Below are 17471 nucleotides of genomic sequence, written 5' to 3' on the forward strand. Positions count from 1 at the left end.
AGCTTTATTATGTTTTTTCTCTGCTCGCAGAAGCGAAGCAGGTGTGTGATGTGAAGACCATGTGAATCCTCATGTTCAGTTGTTTGTTGCTTTTTGCGCATGTAAAAATAATTCCCCGGGAAACAAATGTTAGTATTTTTAATGGGTCACAGACATAAAATAATATTGTTGGTTAATGGTTAATAATCGGTTAACGAGCGTCGGTTGTCGGTTTGGAAAAATAACCGAAATGAACATCCCTAATGGGTTTGGAGTAACATGAGGGTACGTAATGTCAAAGTTTTCATTTCTTGACTGTTTTCATTTTTTTATTAGTAATATTTTTTTAATATTACATAAGTTTGGTTATGTAAAACCATCCGTTGGGATAGTATCAACCTGTTTTAAAATAAACTGCTAATCTTGGTGTTTTAACATTTTACAAAAACTTGAAGTTTTATTGAAAATGTCTGAATTATAATAAAGTATTTGATATACTGAACTTTTACATTTTAATATCTGATTTTTTTTTTTTTTTTAATTGCACATTTTAATGTTTTGTGATTTTGTAGATAAATGAACAGTGGAATATTCAAGCAGATGTATATTGTAAGCAGACATATGATTATGAATGTTGCCCAGTTTGGGCCCCACTTAGGTTCTATATGAGATTTATATGGGGTAATTCATACAGGGCCCACATGGAACCCGCGGACAAACCCATCTAGGCCCCATGTTTACAGCCCATATGGGGCCCACATTGGCCCCACATTTGCTTTGTTGGCTGGGTCATAAGTGGGACCAATATGGGTCTTATGTGTGTTGCCCAGTTGGGCCCCACGTTAGCCCCAGTCAGGCCCCACCTTTGTTTTGTTGGCTGTGTCATAAGTGGGACCAATGTGGGTCTTATGTGTGTTGCCCAGTTGGGCCCCACATTAGCCCCAATCAGGCCCCACCTTTGTTTTGTTGGCTGGGTCATAAGTGGGACCAATATGGGTCTTATGTGTGTTGCCCAGTTGGGCCCCACATTAGCCCCAGTCAGGCCCCATATGAGATTCATATGGGCTAATTCAGATGGGGCCCACATGGAACCCATGGACAAACCCATGTAGGCCCCATATTTACGGCCCATGTGGGGCCCACATGGGCCCCATGATAGAATGTTGGCTGGGAAGCATGTATGCCTCGAGTAAGCAAGGTTTGGGTTAATCAACCGAGAGTTCAGGGTTTAGCAGATGGTCACTTAACCCTGCTTTCTTGAATTACCCATCCCCCACCCTCATTGGGGTGAGGTATGTGCTTGTGGATATGTCACATATGTGCGTGGAGAAGGAGGGAGGACGGGTGATTTAGGATTTAGTCTGTAAACCTATTCTCTGATCCACACTCCGGAGCAGAAGGTGGCGGTAATGCACCAATACGTTGGATGCCAACCGCCGTAAAGCTATCAGAAGAAGAAGGAAAAAAAGCGTAAGACGGACGCAAATGACGGCGCTCATAAACGTTATTTACTATATTTATCCTTAAGTTGTGAGAGATTTCGGAAGAATACAAAGAAAATCATTGCGGTGAACCTGCATCAATACGAAAGTAATTTTTTTTTTTTTTTTATATGAAGAGAGACATGTTGAATTTATTTCAAAGTCTTCGATGAAGACATAATAAGCCATGATGTGCTTTCAGCTGGCTCTTCCACTGCCTGTTACGATGCCTGCTCTACTGGAGAGACCAAAGCTGTCCAATGCGATGGCCAGAGCCCTTCATAAGCAGATCATGAAAGAGAGAGAGAGGAAAAGACAAGGTACACATGTTTTCACTTACACAGCAAATGAGTAAGTTATCTATGTGAGAATATCACATGGAAGATTGGTTCTAATTTGTATACATAGCAACAAATTCATTTAAATAATAATGGTGTTTGAATTGTTTATAAAGATTGTTTTTATATATATTACACACACTATATGTAAATGCGGGTGTGCGTTCACTCTATCATACTGTAGAAGAGGAAGAAGTGGATAAGATGATGGAACAAAAATTGAAAGAAGAGGAGGAAAGGAAACGAACTAAAGAAATAGAGGAGCGAATGTCTTTGGAAGAAACTAAAGAACAGGTGTGTACAACTACATTAGCTCCTCAGGATTATGCATTGGACCCATTATACTAAATAAGTTCACTTCATTTCCTTTAATGGGGATATGAAATGCAGTTTAAGATTATGTTTCTCAAGGTTAGTTTATAATGTTTGCAAAATTCTAAGTACCAAAAAATGTAGTATGTAAAAAACAAATAAATGTAGTAATTTTTTACACTGTTAAAAATAAGGCGCTTCTTTCTTTCTTTCTTTCTTTTTTTTTCTGATTGGTTATAGCAGCACTTTGGGCAGCACCCTGAGCCCTGATCTGTTTCTCTAGCCACAGCATGTGGTCCAAAGTATAGATGAGAAGGGAGAGAAGCATGGCTTCGAAGACACTTAGTGATGTCTGGGTTAGCTACATACTTATCTGGTGAATCTAATATTGGATGCGTTGGGATATTAACATTTATTAACATGCTGAATATGCTGCATGTTACCAGTGTTTAGTTTCATGCTCAAATGCAATGCCCGATGTTGAGTTTTTTGGGATGGTCATATTGCTTTTAGATGTCTTTTTTTAAAAATACTGATGTTATAATTATGCAGCAGTACCTTTTTTTTTTTTTTTTTTTTTTTTTTTTTTGTCATATTTGTTCAAAAGTAGGCATACTTCAAATCGCCAAAGTTTCCCATCCCTAAATGTAACCATGATTGGAACAGTCTTATTCAGCTTTGTAATTGTTTTTGCTGGCTTCATTTTTGGTATAGTTTTTAAGGTACTGTTATTACTTGTATTACAAAAAATGCTGCAGTTTCCATTAATTTGCCAACAGTTTAACATTTAATTGATTGCATGTTTCATGCTTGGTGGCAACACTGTTATATTTCAATGGAAGATTGAAAACAAATGAGAACGTTATCTCTCAGATACTCAGGCATATATTTCTAATGTTAGGATCTCTAGGAAGGCTATGCTAAGTTTTTGGGGATTCTTTACATCCACTGACTGAACAATGTCTGAGTTAATAGTGATGTTGGACACATCTGTTGGTATCATTTTTATCCAACAGCAGTATCACTCCTGAGATTGATGTACAGACATGAGTTGTTCAGAACACACCTCCTCAATTAAATCCGAACGTTTGTCGCATGTTAAGGGGTGTGTCGAAAAGAATCATGGCATCGCATTTATCTGGATTTCAAATCTGGGAATTTTCAAAATGATAGAAAAGAATAATTATTTTTTTAAACTGCAGAGGTATGTTCTGAACTTTGCAGTATGATTTTTATTGTAGAGCAACCTTTTATATATGTAAATATCAAGAACATTTTAATCCTCCATTTCACGACCGCTTTAAAGGAGAAAAAAAAATAAAAAATGCCAGACCCACTACAGTTTGATGTCTTCATGCATTTGCTAATTTCCTTATGTTTTTATTAAGCTTAATTGTTTACTAGGTTCAAAAAATGGGGGAAAAATTGCAGGTTTTGCAAGAGGAGAAACATCAGCTCTTCTTACAGCTTAAAAAAGTGCTTCATGAGGAGGAAAAGCGTCGAAGAAAGGAGCAAAGGTAAGTAGAATTAAGAGGAGGGGGAAAAAAACCTGAGAAATGCAAATTTAAGATGTCATGTTCTTTTTTTTGTGATCTCAATGATGCACTTGATATTGGACAGTGTGCTTAATTATTGTGCTACAATAATTTTTTTTGTACATTCTTTGTATTTATCAAGTTTACATGAATATTCTTTTATTTTTAGTGATATCACAACACTGCCCTCAGCCAATTACCAGCCCAGCTTACCTCTGCACTCAGGACAGCATCTACTCTGCATACAAGGTGACATTTTAAAAGTTTGCAAAACCACAATGACCTTGAATCACTTAAGGAAATAATAGTAGATATAAGTACAACGAAACGGTTTTGTTCTTTTAATTAGACCATGCTTTTATGCATTGTTTAGAATGTGGTTTTTGTGTGTTTTAGGCAGTCCAGTGGGTCACAATAGAGCTGGTGCTATATTAGGGGAGCGCAGTAAACAGTTATTTCAGACACCTGTGATGCCTGTAAGTAAATAAATCTCGAGCACATGTAACATGTTACACTGTTTGTTGCTGTTAACAGTAGTAACGTCAAAAAATGGAACTGAGTTACGTTTATGCAGAGAAGCTTCAATTTCTGTTACCAAAATGAAGAAAAAAAAACTTTTAAATGTGTCTTCGTAAGATCTGTGTTGTCACATTCAGTGAGGTGTTCCGGCTACAATTATTTAATTGTTGTCTGTAATAACTACTTCATAGATCATATCTGGCACTTAACCATAAAATGTTGTCTTGTGTAGGGCCATCATTTCCCTAGCCAACCAGGTTTTCCCCCTGGTTCCTCTGAGCATGGGCAGTTCTCAAGTAGCACTGCAGTCCATGAGTCATTTGCTGTCACTCAGGCCCAGCATCACACCTCTTATGCACCTGCTGTTTCTGTGCCCATCAGTTTTGCAGGCACCACCCAGATAAGAGGTAACAACAAAACTTTATCATTGAAATGTTTTTGTTACATTAGTAAACCACAGTCTTCAGATGATACAAGTGTTATTTTACCTCATTCAATTGCTTAAAGAGCAGGTTATTTGATATTTTAAAGTGTCCTTATATTGTGTTGGACTCCCCTGCGACATTTTAAATGCATCTAAGGTCAGAAAACATTGTAATTGTCTCAAAATATACATTTAATATTAGTCATTTGTCAATGATTTCGAAATGGTTATTCAAAGCATCTGTCTGTAAACACCTCCCCTTCCATAAGCCTACTCTGTTCTGATTGGTCAGCTGGCCAAGCCTGTTGTGATTGGTACAGAGAGGAATACTTGAGCAGCGAGCATTACCTTTAGCTACATAAAACAATACTGTAGTGCTCCAATCCATTCTTAAAATAATGACATAAAACATTTTGTTTAACAGTTATGCAAGTGAATCGTGCCCACATTTAGCTGCTAAACTGCAAACATAACAAAACTGTAATGGTGGATACGTTAGCCGAGTGCTAACTAGGGCTAGGCGATATATAAAAAAAATTCTCAATATTGTCAAATTTTACGATATTCGATACCTCGATATGTTTGCATTTAAATAATAAAAAACATGATTTTCTTTTGCCCCATTAAAAAATTTTTTTAGATTGAACAGCTAAGTTAAGCAGTTAAAAAAAATCTAGACCAAGTGATCACTTATTGCTTTTTAATAAATGAACACATGAAGTAGTGCAAAACAAGTACAGAAAGTGCATTCTGTCAACTTTTTAGTGCATGCAATTAACAATTTAAACTATGCAACTGGGGGAATAATTAAACTGGGATAGTAATTAAAATGTATGTGTGTGTGTATATATGTATATGTGTGTGTGTGTGTGTATGTATGTGTATATGTAATTATTTTTATTTTTTATTTTTTTTAAGATAAGAACACAAGTCTGTCAACTGTTTGCCGTTTTAAGAGAAGCTCCGTGGCACTAAAAACCCTCTTAGATGGGGAGCTAGTTGCTGAAGCACATTGGTATTCATATATGCTCCGTGGTATATATATATTCATATATATATATTTATATTTATATTTATATAAGAAATAGCTAAGACTTTTGCACTCTCTCTATATTATGAAAACTGGAAAATATAACTCCATAATAGTAAATCCAAATGGCCATAGCCTATGTTTCTCTATTCAAATGTCAGCGGTCGAGTAAGTGCATTTATTCAGCGACCACAATCGCAAACAATACAGTCGAGCTCTCATGACAGAACACAGACCGGCTGAACGACGCTTTCATTAGATCGCTAAACTCCTGCTTGTTAGTGTTTTAGATCATCAGCGGCGGCACTTCCGCAATGAGGAGCGGGCGTGTTCACATGGTTGCCAGATTGCTTAAAATAAGCAAACACTGGGAAGAAAATGTATCCTTGTAAAAGCGAAGCTCTGATTCTGGGATTTTAAACTCTTGTTATCTGGCAACCGCTGTCATGAAGGCTCTCATAGTAGAGGTGTGTAGAGCAGTTCCTTTTTTGGACGTTGGACTAAGAATGTTAGTTCTTTTGGGGAAGTATGCTTGAATTTGAAATATTCAATATTCACGATATTTTAAAATTTTACATTGTTGTCAAAATTATTTCTATATTATCATTAATATTCAATATATTGCCCAGCCCTAGTGCTAACGTGACTAACTGATGAAACAATACAGTAGACATATTTTGGTTTACAAACTGTAATGTCTGAAGAATGACAGACAAAAGCTAAATAAACGGCAATTTCACAATGATTATAAAGTCTGTGCACTACACTACATTATTATTAAACGAAGTAATTAGATTAGAACAATGACAGTCTACATGAATCAACGCATTCTTAGGAAATAGTGAGTTCACAGCAAATTATCAGAACTATTTCAGTAAGACTGCAATATTGTGGTTTACTTGGAAACCTAAAGCTGCACTAGGTATCAGTTGCACCACAGTGATACGTCTTTTACGTGTATTTACGGTTTGTAAATTCCTGTTGGTGTCGTAAATCTGGCAACCTGAGTGTGCATGAAGTCTGAGGAGGAGGAACCAGGTGGGAAAAAAACCCCTCTCTAATATTTTGAATTTGGACTGTAATACCTAGTTCAACCACTCTGTGTCAATCCTACATACAGCACCTTTAAGACACAAAAACTGTGTTTAGGTTTAATTGCTTTGATGTGATTGCTGTGTAACGTTTACACAGCAATAACATCAAAGCACATCAAACAGTACGGTTATGTTGCAGCCATGTTGCTACTGTAGCCGGGTAATGCTGAGATAATTCATACCCCTTCGCTTGAAGTGTGGTCCCGAAAAATCTTAGTTTGAAGGGCTGTCTGGCCCTTCCCCTTACCCCTACCCCTCCAACCAAAAGAGAATCGAGACACCCCCTCACATACAAGGAAAAAAAAAGGGTGTGGGGAAAAGGGAAGGGCTAAAGGGTTAGAAATGGGATTGGTCCTAATTGTTCACCTTAAGACTAGCAATGTTTACTAACAAAGTAAATATTGTAAATTGATTTCATGCAGAGTTTAATCTTTGCTTTTAGCTTATTTAGTTTATGGAGAAGTTGTACGCTTATAGAGAATTGGTGAGTTGGCCTCCTGGGTTTTTATTGTTAATTTGAATTTTTGCTTTTGGCTTATTTTTTTTATTTATATGTTGTGTGTTCACCATTCCAGAGCATGCCATTCCTGGCTCAAGGTTATGCTGTCTACAGCCATTTTACCACCCAGCCAGGTAAGGAAGCCCCCTTACATTTGTTTATAACATTCATCACATTGATATTAATGCAGCTTTTTCTAAAACATTTCGGCTTCACTTTACATCTTTTCTGGCCAGAAATATGTCATACATTAGTATTGTGGTATTTTATCTCAACAACATCGATCCATCTTTCATTCTTTCCTCAACTGAACTTCATAGGATTCATCCCTAGTCCTAGTATCCCCCTCCAGAAACAGCTTGAACATGCCAACCAGCAGTCTGGCTTTACTGACTCAGTAAGTAGTCACTGAGACCCATTTGGTAAATATTGGGAAGCAAGGTCTAACTTCCATGAGAAAATGTAGGCTATTGTTTATATGTGTGTATTGCAGATGGTTGTGGCTGGGTAGTACTTATTTGTGTGTATTGTCATTAATAGGGTGCTCTTAGACCCATCCATCCACAGGCTTTACATGTGAGTGCAACCGGTCTGATGCCCACTCCATCCATGGCTGTCCAGATCCCTGCTGCCAAGGTGAGCTCACTAACCTACATTGAACCTTTCTAAATGTCCATCATTGGATACCAAGGCAGGAAAATACACTATTTCAGTACATTTCCATAATTTAAACTGTTAACGTGCTCCAGGACGTGGGCGCACTGAACTCTCTTTGTGTCCCGTTTAATTTAATCTATCCATAAACATTGACACGTGCAAACATTTAATCTTGACAAACTATATATCATTAGAAAGATCTAAGCCTCAAGCATCGACGATGGATTGCTGTTTTTCAATGGAAAGCTTATAAAGAATGTATTTGCTAAATTTGTGTAAGCAGTACACATCAAAACATGAAGAATAAAAACGCAGTACATACCAGATTCGTCGTAATAATGAGTCATAAACACATCCACAGCTGTAAATCCCGGTTTAGTTAGGAAGGTAAGGGTCCACTGAAACGAAGTCTCATGGTGCACGTTTAGTCCAACGAAGCAATAATGTTGTAATATGGATGATAATTCCTTTTGTTTGTTTCAGTTCTTCAGGGACAGAATTGTTTGTGTCCATTATGGACTAACTCGTGCTTAAAAACTGCGTCTTGGTAGTAAAAAAAAAGGGCATGATGGCTCGTGATGTGCGCTCTGACGCACATGTCGTCTGATGGAGGCGGAACTTAGCGATCGCCGTTTTTTTTTTTTTTTTTTTTTTTTTTTTTTTTTTACTTGTGAGTGTGATATGTTGAATGTGCCTGTATCTGCATGATTACCATCTGTTTTTAGTGCAAATCAGCACGCTATTACTGTGTAATCACAACTATCAATGTGAACGCCATCTATATGAATAGAGTGTGATTATTGACTTTATGGCGCATCTCTATAATTAAGTGATAATTGACTATATGACCAGAAGTCATTGTAAATGCTGCATTTCTAGCAATCTCAGGATGTTCTGTAATTGGCATACAAAATTAAATCTTTTTTTTTGTTTTATTATTATTATTTATTATATAATAGACAGTCTCAGAAAAATGGTTGCAGGAATCTCATTTTTCATGGTATCTTCTTCAGATTTGAAATATAAACTCATGAGCATTTGACTTTCAACCCATTACTTCTCTAAATTGCTCCAGGACTGATTTCATGTTTATATCAAATAAAAAATGTAGTGTTGTAAAATTTTTCAAGGCACTTCAGTGTCTAACTTTTTTTTTTTTTTTTTTTTTTTTTTTTTTTTTTTAGCATTATCAACTCTGGTTGATAAAAAGTAAAGGCCAAAGGGTCTTCTTTCCAAAGACACCAAAATTATGGGTGTAACACACTGAAGTAAGGAACTGTACAATTTTAAGTTAGGTAGGGCACTTTCAGCTGTGATTCCCATAATGGGGTCTGGTTAACAGGTTAAAGTGCTCTGTTTTCATGCACTAGTTTTGTTCTTAATATACCAAAAAAATCTTTCTTAAGATAAGCTTAAGAACATCCAAGTGTACTCAACTGTGCTATTTTTCGACACCATGAATATGAACTACATGCTTTCTCACAAAAATTTTTTTTTTATTGTTACCACTTGTAATTCAATAGAAACCATCTTTCATACACTTAAATATACTCATCATACATAGCAAATACACTTATTTAAAATATTAGATATATAAAGATTAATATATAAGGAATATATACAAAATGTATTGCCCACTTTTTTTTTTTTTTTTTTTTTTAGATTAAATAATGTTAACATTCCCTTTATATGATATACTTAACTACATGTTTATGCTGTCTTTAAAGGGTCATGAAACCCACCGTCTCAGCGCTGGTTAGTTCTCCCCACAGTTTTAAAAAAGTGGGCGTTTCGCGGAAGAGGGGAGACGGACAACACGCACAGCTTCCCGTTCAGACAGTTTTATTTCGCTCTCATCGAATTAAAAACAAACAAATGCACAGCCATTTGCACTCTGCATTGAACACACACACACACACACACACACACACACACACACACACATATATAAATTATACATACTATATATGTATGTATGTGTATATTAGTGATGCACGGGTCGTCTCAAAACCCGCGGACCCTGTTGGGGCGGGTAAAGAAATTGTCACTTTTTTTGCGGGGCGGGTCATTAAAATAAAAAATAAAAACATGTTGTAGTGTTGGGCGATATGGTCATTTTTCAAATCAGATCAGATCGACGATACACAATATTATCGTGCATGGGTGGAGCAAGAGAGAGACTCTTTGTTCTTGTCCCAGAATAACTATTTGGTGTTTTAAACCGTGAGAGAGAGCCTATGGAATCACCAATAATCTAAAATATATACTTTCAAACATACTGATAAACTAACGTTAAATATAAAAATACTGTATTTAAAACAGCTAGTTCATATATAGTCGGACACAACTGTCATATCGCGCGTCCTGTGACAAATTTGCCGCATCTGCGCACCGAAGTTATCAGTCTAAATGTTCTGCAAAATCAGGCAACGGTGAAAATCATTAGTGGATTTCATTTAAAGTTCAGGAATTTTGGGTTTTCATGAGCTGTATGCCAAAATCATCAGTATTAAAACAATAAAAGACCTGAAATATTTCAGTTGGTGTGCAATGAATCTAAAAAAATTGAAAGTTTAATTTTATCATTACGTTATGGAAAATAATGAACTTTTTCAGTAGAATGACACATATGCTAAGTGGTTGCATCAGTGGTCCATGGTACGTAACTACGGATGAATTGGTCTGCAACTTTTGATTGGTTATGGAAAATAATGAACTTTTATCACAATATGCTAATTTTTTGAGAAGGACCTGTATATAGGCCGTTCAGGTTACTTGTTAAAGTGCAATAAAATACCTTATATCTGTTGACGGACTACATCCTCATTTGCGCGCGTGTGTGTATGTGAAATGCGGTGCTGAAGTGAAATAGCTGGGCAGTTTGATAGCCGAATTATAATAGGCCGCCTAACAACCCGTGGGTCGGGTAAAGAAATTTTATTTTATTTGCGGGGCGGGCCAAATAATTTCATAAAAGCGGGACCTGCAGGTTGGGAAAAAACCTGACCCACGTGTGTGTGAGTGATTCCAAAAATGTTGGAACACTTTACAAATTGTGAGTAAAAAAGGAATGGAATAACTTACAAATCTCATAAACTTATATTTTATTCACAATAGAATATAGATAACGCATCAAATGTTGAAAGTGAGACATTTTGAAATGTCATGCCAAATATTGGCTCATTTTGGATTTCATGAGAGCTACACATTCCAAAAAAGAAGGGACAGGTAGCAATAAGAGGCCGGAAAAGTTAAATGTACGTATAAGGAACAGCTGGAGGACCAATTTGCAACTTATTAGGTCAATTGGCAACATGATTGGGTATAAAAAGAGCCTCTCAGAGTGGCAGTGTCTCTCAGAAGTCAAGATGGGCAGAGGATTACCAATTCCCCCAATGCTGCTGCGAAAAATAGTGGAGCAATATCAGAAAGGAATTTCTCAGAGAAAAATTGCAAAGAGTTTGAAGTTATCATCTACAGTGCATAATGTCATCCAAAGATTCAGAGAATCTGGAACAATCTCTGTGCGTAATGGTCAAGGCCAGAAAACCATACTGGATGCCCGTGATCTTCGGGCCCTTAGACGGCACTGCATCACATACAGGAATGCTGCTGTAAGGGAAATCACAACATGGGCTCAGGAATACTTCCAGAAAACATTTACAATCGCAAAAAGCTCTGTGCTTTGTCACTTTTTAATAAAAAGGACCAGCTTTAAAATTATTCCGAATTCCGAAATTAATACAATAAATACAGTTTTGGTGCTCTTTAATGCGGCAGGTGCAATCACTTTAGTCACTCAGTTCAAGCGGCAAATTAACCTATTATATCTTTCTCTACTATAATATGAAATGAATGTGAATTAACATCAAAAGTTAGGCTATTTTATAAGAGAGCCTACAGTAAAACTCATTGAAATGTCTCATGTAATCGCTCATTCTGTGTCAAACTCCAGAAAATGTCCAAAAAAGCTTGTAAACAATGCCAAGTAACAATACATTTACCTCAGAATAACCATTGGGCATCCATAAGCACATCTGTCCATTTAGACCATGTGTCTGGGCGCGCCAACTGTTTTTCCGTCGTTAAACTAGCAAAAGTGGATTGGGACACGCCCTGAGTGCACCTGCGCCGTGCGCTTTACACTTTGCGTCTAGATCAGGGGTGTCAAACTCAGTTCCTGGAGGGCCGTAGCCCTGCAGAGTTTAGTTCTAACCCTGCTCCAGCAAACATATCATGTAGTTTTTAAATAAGACTAAATGATTAGATTAGCTGGATCAGGTGTGTTTAATTAGGGTTATATCTAAACTGTGCAGGACTGTGGCCCTCCAGGAACTGAGTTTGACACCCTTGGTCTAGATCGTTTAAAAATAGGGGCCGGAGAGTGCGCGTGCGGGGGTGGGGCGCTGTGCTCGTTCTCTCCGTCACTCCGTCTGTAGCCTGCTTCACTCACAAAAGCCAATTATAGATCAAATAAGGCTTTGGCGGAACAAAAAATCTTTTTGGTAGCCGCCAAAAAATTTTCAATGTAGGAAAAACCCTGGTATGTAGATGATTGTGTTTTTGAGAAAACAGTTATGCGTGGTTAGTGGGGAAAACTACAATTTTGAAGTCACTGAAATAAGGTCATAAAATGCATACAGAACATTTGTTCACACGACTTTCGAGAACTTGTAGCCTAGAATTTTTGCTTCAAAATGTGAAAATCATCTTGTTTACTCACTCACAGAAAACAATGTGTTTAAAATTTTCTAAGACACTTTGTTTCGAAAGTGCATATGCGAGTAGGCATGAATGATCGTGAATATTGTTGTGATTCACACCTGAGAAGACAGACCTGCATAATGAGGCTTTCAGTCAGGTGTGTGACTGAGAGGGAAGAGTTACAAGAAAGAATGTGAGGACAAAATAAATGTATTGTTTTTTTTTGTAGTTTATTTAGAATATATTTAGTTATCCCACAAAATAACTTGAGATTCACTTGCGAGTGCTGTTAAACTGTTTATTGGGAACAATCAAAGTTGACTTTCAAAGCTGAATTTTCAGCATCATTACTCCAATTACACAATCCTTCAGAAAGCACTTATTTTAAATAGTAAAAATATTTCACAATATTACTGCTTTAGCAAATGTAACTGTGTATTTTGGATCAAATAAATACAGGCTTGGTGAGCAGAAGAGAATTCTTTACAAAAACATGAAAAATCTTACTGTTTGTTAGATTTTTTTTGGTTTTTTTTTTTTTGTTTATATATATGAATGTAAATTACATGGCTTTTATTTATTGTTTGTTTTTTATTTGTTTTGTATAGAGAAGAGAAAAAAAGTCCTTTTTGAAGAGACTCATGGGAGTGTGTGCCTTGCTTGGTCTTAGCTGTGTTCCAGGTTCCTGAGTGGGCTGCTTATCTGCATTGGCTCGCTTTGCAACAGGTTCTTTTGCATTGTTATCCTCATATCTGAAATAAAAAAAGTAAGCATACTGTATACACAAACTATTTTATTAATAATATTGTGATGGTCACTGATACTAGTAGCAATTTATAGGAGAAAAAAGAACACACATACCACATAACACACATTATCAGTGATATTTACAGCTTACTTGATACATTTACACCTCAGACGATTGCAAACACCAATGACGGGGTATAACACATTCAAAATATTTACACCAGAGCAGATATTCATAAACAGAAGTTTAGTTACATTCATAAACACAAGAATGCTTTGTGTGTAAAGCTTTAAACATATATGGCTATAATCGTGAACAGAGAATAGCCTATCACAGTAAAGTTTTGTCTAATCATTCCTACTGACATTAGGCTAGTAACATAACTCAAATTACTTTTATATCGTATTGATGTCTGTTAAAGAACATAAAAAAAAAAAAAACATCCTGACATAGGGAGATATTTAGATGCTGTGAATGAAACTTCATAATGTTTCACTTGATTAAACATTTATTTACTATAGTTTGGAAAAAGTCTAACTAGTAAAATGTGTACAAGTTATGTGAAAATTAATACAAGCCACTGCATTTTTTTCCTGAGGTAATCCAAAGCTTATTCCTCTCAGCACATCTTCTTGAGGTGAATTCTGTTTTATTCCTCTCAGCGCGAAGCGAACAGTAAAATTAAAAAAACTTGAGGTACTGTCAGTCTTGCTGGTTTGTTTGCTGTGATGTGGGCATTTACAGGCCGTGCTCTTCTCAAGGATGATTATAATATCTGTAGCACACTCAGTGCGTGGGTGTGGTAGCATTAGAGATAATGAAGGGAGACGTGAAAGACTGGACATCGCAGTGTTTTCATATGGATTACTTTTATCAGAGAATATTTGTTTTCGATAAGACTTGCTTAGTTAAAAGTAGACATGTAAAGCTTTCTATAGATATATCTCTCATGTCTCTTTGAGATTTTCCTGAGTTACAGTTCATTTTAATGATGCGTTTCTAAATGAAGATCATACAAAACCAAAGCGGCAGACAGCACACCCTGTTTGTTTTCTTTATTTTATGAATGCACAAAGTTTTGTTGTTAGAGTGTGTGTGTATAAATAAAAGTAGACCCCTTTACAGATTCGACTGATGTATTGTACTTATCTTTATGATCAAAACTGAAAGTGTATTTTGTGGGTATAGTTCAACAGATTGTTGTATTTTTGTAATTAATGACTCACCCTCATGTCGTTCCAAAACCCGTGAGACCTCCGTTCATCTTCGGAACACAGTATAAGATATTTTAGATTTAGTCCGAGAGCTTTCTGTTCCTCCATTGAGAATGTATGTACGGTATACTGTCACGTCCAGAAAGGTAATCAAAAACATCTTCAAAGTAGTCCATGTGACATCAGAGGGTCCGTTAGAATTTTTTGAAGCATCGAAAAGTACATTTTGGTCCAAAAATATAAAAAACTATGATTTTATTCAGCGTTGACTTCTCTCCCGGGTCTGTTATGAGCGCGTTCACAACACTGCAGTTTAGTGATGACTCCCCCCGGTTCGCGAACGAATCACTCGATGTAAACCGGATCTTCTTGAACCAGTTCACCAAATCGAACTGAATCGTTTGAAAACGGTTTGCGTCAACAATAAGCATTAATCCACAAAATGACTTAAGCTTTTAACTTTTTTAACATGGCTGACACTCCCTCTGAGTTCAAATAAACCAATATCCCGGAGTAATTCATTTACTCAAACAGTACACTGACTGAACTGCTGACCGAGCCAGATAACGAACAAAACATTGACTCGTTCTCGAGTCAAGAACCGGTTGCATCGGTTTTGGATCACCACTTATGTACCACACATGTGTGAACCTGTGTAAAAGGCCACCTCATATACAGCTCACAAAATCAGGCTTGTGCTGTGTGTAAGCTATCGTCAAAACAAAAATGCAGTGCATGATCAAACGTTTAGGTGAGGTATTTTTAAAAAATGTCTAAAAAATGCCACCCCTCAAATTCAAAAATCCCCTCTCACAAGAGTCACCTTAGAGGGGAATTCATTTTCAAAAATGAAATTTCAGGCCCTGAATGTCTAAAAAATCTTGATTGGATCATCACTATAAATAATTCTACATAATAAAAAGAAGGCTTTAAAAATATTGGTATCTGTGATTGTATCGTGGCAGATACTGCTTTTTGTGATCTGTCTCAAAAATCCTGATTGGAGCACCCCAAATGTGCATGCCACTTTTACAAGCTATTTAAAAGCAAAAGAAAAAGAGGGATACCAGTATTATCGGTGGTGTTGTGAATTATCAGTTCTTGTTTTGCATGCTGAGTGAGTGCAACAGTTCACTAATATATAAAAGAATGAAAATAAAAAATAACAGGCACATTTGTAAAAACAGCATAGTGATAAGTAAAAGTGATAAAATATCTAGTCAAAAATCTGAGTGCCTGTACATTGTTAGTTGCTACATTAAACATTTCTATTTTTTAAGGAAAAAAAAATACTTTAATTTTATTATTTTCATTTGAACCTTAAATCTACACCACCTCTTCTTTTTTCAGTATTAAAGATGTTATTGGTTAATTAAAAAAGTGGTAGATTTGGTGTGGATAAAGCTTTTGTTTTATTCATGACAGATAGATTAACTTTGTTTATTTATTATGTTTTAGGCTCCATTCCAGAATTCATCTCAACCAGCATCACGGCATGCTTTCCTCCCTCACACTGGACAGAGATTCTTCCACCATGGAAAAACTCATTAACTTCTAAAAGTATGATCTTGACAAGCACCAGGCTACATAAAACTCTCTTCTGAGGCTCACCTTAGAGCAGGGGTAGGCAACGTTGGTCCTGCAAAGTTTAGCTCTAACCCTAATCAAACCCACCTGAACAAGCTAATCAAGGTCTTCATTATTACTATGGCTGCGTTTACACTTGGCATTAACATTCGACCTGTATCCGGATGTTGTCCACATACACATTGAAAAAACAAATCTAAATGCACTTCTGATCGGAATGTTATCCGATCAGCATGTCCTGGTCCAGAGGTAGTCGAGGACGCATTGTGATCGGTTCTCAGTGTAATGTAAATGCAATCCAGCCATTATGTCTGCATTTGCAGGTGGATGTCACGCAAAACCCCGCCCCCTCTCTCGTGAACGGTAAAAAAAAAAGATGGAGAACCACCGTGTGGACACTAGTGAGACTCCTACACTTCTCTTTGATTTGTAAAATGTCCCACGACTGAAAATGCTTTTCAAAAGAAAACATACCACTTCAAGTTGACTTTGCACAGGGCCATTCTCTGCACTTATTTAAATATTGCACGGGAAAGATAGATCCGATAGGTTATCCAGATAGAAAAGTCAGTTGATGTTGCCAAATGTAAACTCGCCATGTTCTGATTGACTGATGATCCAATCTGCTTGATCGTATCACGGTGACCGCATGTTAATGCCAAATGTAAACACAGCATAAGTCTACAGACAAGTTTTTTTTCAGGGGTTGGAGCTAAACTCTGCAGGACATCGGCACTCCAGGACTTGCGTTGCCTATCCCTGCATTAGAGAGCTGAATGCCCCTTCATTTTTTTTACATTGTAATAAATGTCCCATGCAGCAAATATTGCTGGTTTATAAATGTTGTTAATAAATAATATGGAAATGGTCTTACACTTGAATCTAAGAAAATATGTCATGGTTTTCTGATGGTTAAAAAGAAAAATAAAACAGGTGAAACATTGTCAGTGGATTCACATGTTCCTTGTAAAAAAAAAAAAAAATAAATCACTGTCTTTGTATTTTACCTTAGTTTTAAAGTGTTAATAATGCAAATAAGATTCTCCCACTTTACATAAATACTTTACTAAACATCAGTTAGTTTGTCTTTTTAATGCCTTTTTCTTGCTCATTCAGCAGACAATATGGTCAATATATTACAACACCAGAATGCATCGCAAACAGAAATAAAGACATGATTTATATGTGCTCTTTTTTAATATTGGGTTGGGTTGTCTTGTTAGCAAACAAATTTGTATTTAGTTTTATCATAATCACCGTGTTGGAACAAACAAAAACTTAACTTACTGTAGTCAAGTCAAAGGTAATGTGCATGACTGTCAAATCAGGCCTGTATGGGATACAACTGAT

General features: G+C 36.5%; 1 protein-coding gene across 1 annotated transcript; it reads left to right on the plus strand.

Moving 5' to 3' along the window:
* The first annotated feature begins 1665 nt into the window (after window positions 1–1665).
* LOC109049184 (G protein pathway suppressor 2-like) lies at window positions 1666–17127 on the plus strand. The gene is made up of 10 exons (XM_042774944.1): window positions 1666–1780; window positions 1983–2092; window positions 3515–3627; window positions 3815–3894; window positions 4042–4121; window positions 4397–4577; window positions 7274–7345; window positions 7532–7608; window positions 7752–7847; window positions 15993–17127. Exons 1-10 carry the CDS (start codon window positions 1687–1689, stop codon window positions 16083–16085), a joined length of 996 nt encoding a protein of 331 aa, XP_042630878.1. The 5' UTR covers window positions 1666–1686; the 3' UTR covers window positions 16086–17127.
* The last annotated feature ends 344 nt before the right edge of the window (window positions 17128–17471 follow it).

Source organism: Cyprinus carpio, chromosome A18, assembly GCF_018340385.1.
Source record: "Cyprinus carpio isolate SPL01 chromosome A18, ASM1834038v1, whole genome shotgun sequence".
NCBI classification, from domain to species: domain Eukaryota; kingdom Metazoa; phylum Chordata; class Actinopteri; order Cypriniformes; family Cyprinidae; genus Cyprinus; species Cyprinus carpio.

What these genes read in the sequence shown, in the direction of transcription:
- LOC109049184 (XM_042774944.1), top strand. Translation starts at nt 1,687, where the DNA reads ATGCCTGCTCTACTGGAGAGACCAAAGCTGTCCAATGCGATGGCCAGA. An exon ending in TTCAGACACCTGTGATGCCT is followed by an intron (nt 4,122 to 4,396) that starts GTAAGTAAATAA and finishes TGTCTTGTGTAG; the next exon opens with GGCCATCATTTCCCTAGCCA. An exon ending in TCCAGATCCCTGCTGCCAAG is followed by an intron (nt 7,848 to 15,992) that starts GTGAGCTCACTA and finishes ATTATGTTTTAG; the next exon opens with GCTCCATTCCAGAATTCATC.